The sequence below is a fragment of the Leucoraja erinacea genome, chromosome 29, assembly GCF_028641065.1.
Source record: "Leucoraja erinacea ecotype New England chromosome 29, Leri_hhj_1, whole genome shotgun sequence".
NCBI lineage: Eukaryota > Metazoa > Chordata > Chondrichthyes > Rajiformes > Rajidae > Leucoraja > Leucoraja erinaceus.
In genome coordinates, this window is record NC_073405.1 from 28,112,246 (window position 1) to 28,118,245 (window position 6,000).

General features: G+C 45.9%; 1 protein-coding gene across 2 annotated transcripts in view; it reads left to right on the forward strand.

Annotated features, from left to right (window-relative positions):
* LOC129711361 (ephrin-A5-like) overlaps window positions 1-1,783 on the forward strand; it is a 425,862-nt gene extending 424,079 nt beyond the window's left edge. Inside the window, exon 4 of one of the 2 annotated variants that reach the window (XM_055658967.1) lies at window positions 1,649-1,783. In XM_055658967.1, coding sequence (XP_055514942.1) covers window positions 1,649-1,764 — 116 coding nt within the window. In that variant the 3' untranslated portion in view covers window positions 1,765-1,783. The remainder of the gene's footprint in view (window positions 1-1,648) is intronic. The other variant, XM_055658969.1, reaches the window with a different exon arrangement.
* The last annotated feature ends 4,217 nt before the right edge of the window (window positions 1,784-6,000 follow it).

The window sequence follows — 6,000 nt, forward strand, 5'->3', positions numbered from 1 at the left end:
CAACATAGTTGAAGGAGGTCTTCAACATGACATTTTTTCAAACTCTCCTAAACTCTTCTAAACTCGCCAATTAGGTTGCCGCAGTGGGACAGCCCCTTTAGAATTTGCTCCGTAAATCCCTTCTCTTCCTTAAGGACTCCCCTTAAACCCTTCAATTAGAATGGAATACTTTATTGTCACATGTGACAAGGCATAGTAAAAATCTTTGCTGTACGAAAATAGTCACCACACAATCACCACATAAGAAGCTTCTACCACCTTCCGTAATGTCTCCTTCTAGGGAGTGACAATCAGTATTTATTTGATAACACACCTGGAATGAGCGGGAGTCATTTTGTTATTGTATGAATAGAGATTGTGGGCCTGGAAATTGTTTTGTTTAGTTTAGAGATACAGTGCGGCAACAGGCCCTTAGGCCCACTGAATCTGCGCCGACCAGCGATCCCCGCACATTAACACTACCCTCCATACTCTAGGGACGATTCATATTACCAAGCCATTTAGCCCTCAAACCTGTACGCCTTTGGAGTGTGGGAGGAAACCGAACATCTTTGGAGTGTCAGAGAAAACCCAGGCAGGTTATGGGGAGAACGTACAAACTCCGCACAGACAGCACCCGTAGCCAGGATCGAACCCGGGCCTCTGGCGCTGTGAGCGTTGTAGGGCAGCAACTCCATCGTGCTGCGCCGAGTGTCCCTGCAGAGCACCAATTATCGTCACTGAGCCACATTCACAAATCTGTCTGCTTGCACTCTTAGATCCCTCTATAATCCTCCCCAAGGCCCTACTACCGTTCACCGTGAGGGTCCTGGCCTGGTTTAACTTCTCATGTTCATGTCATTAGAGCAGAATTAGGCCATTCGGGTCTACTCCACCATTCAATCACGGCTGATCTATCTTTGCCTCTCAACCCCATTCTCCTGCCTTCTCCCTTTAACCTCTGAAACCTGTACTAATCAAGAACCTATCAATCTCTGCTTTATAAATACACTGTCCCTAGTGTGCAGGATCGCGCTAGTGTAAGGGATGGTCGCTTGTCGGCACGGACTCAGTGGGCCGAAGGGCCTGTTTCCACACTGTAACTATAAATTCTAATAAAATATACACCAAACCAGAATAGTGATAAACAGTTTCCAACATTCTCAGGCTGCTGTCTGTACAGAGTTTGTACGTTCTCCTTGTGGCCGCGTGGGTTTTCTCCAGGGGCTCTGGTTTCCTCCCACACTCCAAAGACGTACAGGTTTGTAGGTTAATTGGCTTGGTATAATTGTAAATTGTCCCAAATGTTTGTAGGATAGTGTGAGAGTGCGGGGATCACTGGTCGGCGTGGACTCGGTGGGCCTGTTTCCGCGCTGTATCTCTAAACTTAACTCAAAGACTGAGGACGGACACTTTCCCGCAATCTGCGGTTCCCCACAAATGATGCCTTTACCGCACAGCCTACAGGAACACACAGCCAGACCATTTCAAAGTAGTGCATTGCGTATGAAGGACTTTGCAATGTGATTAAGTGCCATATAAATGCAAAGCCTTTCCTTTAATTTGTTCCATTAAGCTGTTACGTTTCGCACATTAGAGTCACAGGGAAGAGCTAAAAAAGGGATGTGTTGCTAAAATTGCTTACTTTTTGTTTTCCTCTCTCTTCCAGATGATTCGATATACGAGTCGCCCGAGCCCTATCACAATAACGACGGGATCACCACTTTTCGGATCTCTTGGTTCCTCCTGGCAGTGACCATCATCCTGTTATTCCTCACGTCATAGCACCCAGAGGGGGGGTGGGTGGGTGGGTGGGGGCGAGAGAGAAAAAAAAAAACGAAGACAAAAATAAATTATTTCTACTCGAGGGAACCGCAACCAAAAAATGGAGGTGGCAAGGGATTGACGTGGGTCGCGCTGAAGGGACCCCGTTTTCTGACACACTTTGCCAGTAAGACAAATAATTGGAGGAGACCTGCTTTGTGAGACTGGGAATTCTCATCATCCTGTCAAGCACTGCCTTGGGCCCGCTGCGGTTCGCCGTAATGGACGTAGACATTGCAAACAAGAATCTCCACAGAGGTCTCCGGAAGCAAACGTACTCAAATGGAATCTATATTGGTGCAAATGTTTATTCCACCGGTAGGTCAAAACTCACGACGGAAGAAGCAACTGGGAGTGTTCAGTCCTTCAACGTTCCTATGACACCGTGCTCCGTGACGGCGCCCACTAATCTAGTCGCTTGTTGTTGTGTTTTGTTTCTTTTTGTTTCAAGTTTTTTACTTTTTAATTTTGCCCTGAATTGTCAAGAGGGTTCTGTTCGTTCAGTCTAAGTGATGGTCTCGGGGAGGTGCGGGTCTCGCTATCTGTGGGAGAGGAGACTGGAGGGTCGGGCGTTGGAAACGGAACTGCCGCCAAGCAGCGACCTGGACCTTTCCTCCTTGCTTGCGCGGGGCAGATCGCACCTCCGAGCTTCCAGGCTAACCCTGTTGAGGCTGCGTGTGGTCGGAGTTAGGAGATCGTGGCTGGAACCTGAAGATAACGTCTCTCCACCTCGTACCGCCCGGGTCAGTTTTGAAATGGTGGTCGGGAGGAAATCTTCACACTGGGGCAATGACCCGTTAAGATGGCTTCTAACTCTGGTTGGACCCATTCCTCGACGTTTCAGCACACATCCACCATCACCCACCACAGTCGGTGACTGTCCTCAACTCCCATACACACAGCTGATAATTGCCCTTGGTACATGTGACAATAAACTGACCTTGAACCATCGTTACAATCGAGAGGCATCGATTTGTTTTCAGCACCACTCGGAATTTTTCTATCCGTGAGGCTTATTATAGCATTCATTGGATCAGTCTTTCATCCCATTAAACAGTGGGGTGATTTGTTGACCTCTTTCCACAGAGAATCATTCGGAAGCGACACAAGCCAGAATACTAATGCAACGCCTACAGGGCCTTGTAGAGTGACGGACTCCTTAAAAAGGCACAAGTTTTACGTTGGTAAAAGTCACCTATGAGGAGGCTCAAGCGAAAGCATAATCTGGATGTAAGATATCTACATGTGCATTGTAAAATTCGTACCACTTGTAACATTACAGTAAGTGATTTCCTTAACGTCAAAGATGATTGAGTTCTCAGAAGATGGAAAGGTTTAGTTGGCTGAGCGAATTGTGACCTCTTTGGAGAGGAAAATCGGTGTGTTTCTTTTGGTATTGTACAAGTTAAAATTGTTGTAAAACCTTTCCTTAGCCTTCTATTTCCCCATTACTGTAGTATATCTAAATACCATTGAATGATTCACTGCGTTTCTGGTGCAACAGTGTTGGCAGTCACATTGTGGGACTAGCATTCATTCATACCCTTGGGGCTGTGAAATAGAGGCGGGGGTTCAAATGCAAGTTGGAAAGTTTAAATTTGAGTAATTCAGTAAAACTGGAATTAAAACTCTAGTGCTACGTAAAGAAGATTGCCAGAAACAAAATTCCACAGACGCTGATAATCTGAAATTGGAAACTGGGAATATTCTGCAGGTCAGTCAGCATGTGTAATGGGAGAAACAACATTGCGTTTTGGATCTGATAAACGTTCACAGATTATGATCCATGGTGATTATGAGGTTGTTAAAAACACATCGGCTTTAGATATATAATAGAGTGCAGGGTAGAGTTGCTGCCTTACGGCGCCAGAGACCCGGGTTCGATCCTGGCTACGGGTGCTGTTTATAGGGACTTTGTCCGTTCTCCACGTGACCTGCGTGGGTTTTTCCCGGTAGCTCCAACGGTTTCCTCCCACACTCCAAAGACGTACAGGTATGTAGGTTAATTGGCTTGGTAAAATTGTAGATTGTCCCTAGTGTGTGTAGAATAGTGCTAGTGAACAGGGTGATTGCTGGTCGGTGCGGTCTCGTTGGGCCGAAGGGCCTGTTTTGGTGCTATATCTTTAAACTAAACTAATAAAAGGATATCTGCCATCCTTACACACCTGTGTCTCCAAGACCATAAACACAGGTGACATCTAACTCCCTACGCACTTCCATGGCAATTACAGATGGACAATAAATGCTGACCATATCCACATCCTATGAATGAACAAAATGTGAAACAAGATGGCATGTGTGATATATACTTACATATGGATGTCAACCCTGTCAATGTGGGAAGTGACTCCAACCCTGTGGCGCACAAAAGGACTTAGAGGGTACAGTTGATTCATTACTCTTCATCAGTCAGAGTACTGAGTTTCGGCACTTTGGCCTTCATCAGCCGGAGTACTGAATCTAGATGTTGGGTGTCCATGTTGCAGTTGTACAAGGCATTGGTAAGGCCATATTTAGAGTTTTGTGTTCAGCTTGGTTACCCTCATATAGGAAAGATGATGTTAAGCTGGAAAGGGCGCAGAGAAGAACTACTAGGATGTTACTAGGACTTGAGTGCCTGAGCTACAGGGAGAGGTTGAGCAGACTATGACTCTATTCCTTGGAGCGCAGGAAGATGAGGGGTGATCTTATAGAGGTGTATAACATCATGAGAGGAATAGAGAGGGCAATTGCACAGTCTTTTATCCAGAGTGGAGAGGAATCAAGAACCACAGGATATAGATATAAGGTGAGAGGAGGAAAGATTGAATAGGAATCTGAGGGGCAACTTTTTTCCGCAGAGATTAGTTGGAATACGGAATGAGTTGCCAGAGGAGGTAGTTGAGGTAGGCACTAACGAAATGTTTAAAATACATTTGGACACTTTCATGGTTAGGATAGGTTTAGAGGGATGTGGGCCAACCGCAGGGAGGTGGGACTATTGCAGATGGGGGCATGTTGGACGGCATGGGTAAGTGGGCAGAAGGGCCTGTTTCCACGCTGCATGACACTTTGACTCATTGATTTCAACAATGGAGCCCCCCATCTTGCTTCCCCAACATGGACGTTCCTGTGACGTGGAGGAAATGGACTCAAGTGTTAGTGTTGTACGTAACACAAAATGGCCTCTGATGTTGGGGGAGGGTGCGGTGTGGACCACAAGGATTACAGGGCACAAATACAGGGCATTATTTTTTTTAATTTAGCTTGCTTTAGGGAGGTGTTACTTCAAGCTTCTGGAGTTTGTCTGTTGACCGAGCTTTATTTTCTCCTGGCCTTGGGGTTTTCCCCTCCATTTTTGTTAGTCAGTAAGCAAACTTTGGATAGTCTAGATGTCAATTTGAAATCGCTGACGAAACTTGTGTGGCATCAGGCCAAACTGTGGGGACTTCTGGCAGTGGGGATTATCAGAAAGCGCTAATCGTGCATCATAACGTTAACAAGTTTCGAGAAGACCAATAACATAAAGGGCCTGTCCTACATAGGAGACCTAAACAGCAACCTCTGGTGACCTTGCCCGCCATCCAAGGTTTCCATGAGGTCACCGGAGGTTTTGGTCACTCTCCCTAACGGTTGAAACTGGTTTCCGCGTGGTCGAGAATTCATCTAGGTTGCTGCTAATTTTTCATCATAAACCCGGCCTTGACTAAAAATAGGTTGCCGCTTTAAAAATCGATAATTTTTTAGTCGCTGGTCTAGTCGAAGCCGGTTTTCTTCATAGTCGAGGAAGGTTTTCAACATACGCGTGGGAGGTGGTGGGTGGTTGCAGGTCACCTCGACTGATTTTTGTTTGGGTGGCGGGCAAGGTCACTAGCGGTTGCTGTTTAGGACAGGCCCCAAGGGACATTGTTCTTTCTAAAGGACAATAGTAATCAAGTGAAAGATGATTCTAATGTGCAAAATATGATCAATACTGGATATTTTCACTGAATGAATGATATGTTGTAATGTTGCAGTTGAGTGTTGGAACTGTCATCATTAAATGAGTTCTCTTTTCATCTGGTCAATGGGTAAAAGTCAAAAGCTCTTTTGAAACTCACAACGTCGCTTACGGTTTGCTTACGGTCTCCTGAGAACTCCCGTGGACTGAGGTGGTCACGTTTTCTCTGCTTGAGGGCTAATTCATCCGCTGAGCATTGGATAGATACAAAGTGCCGG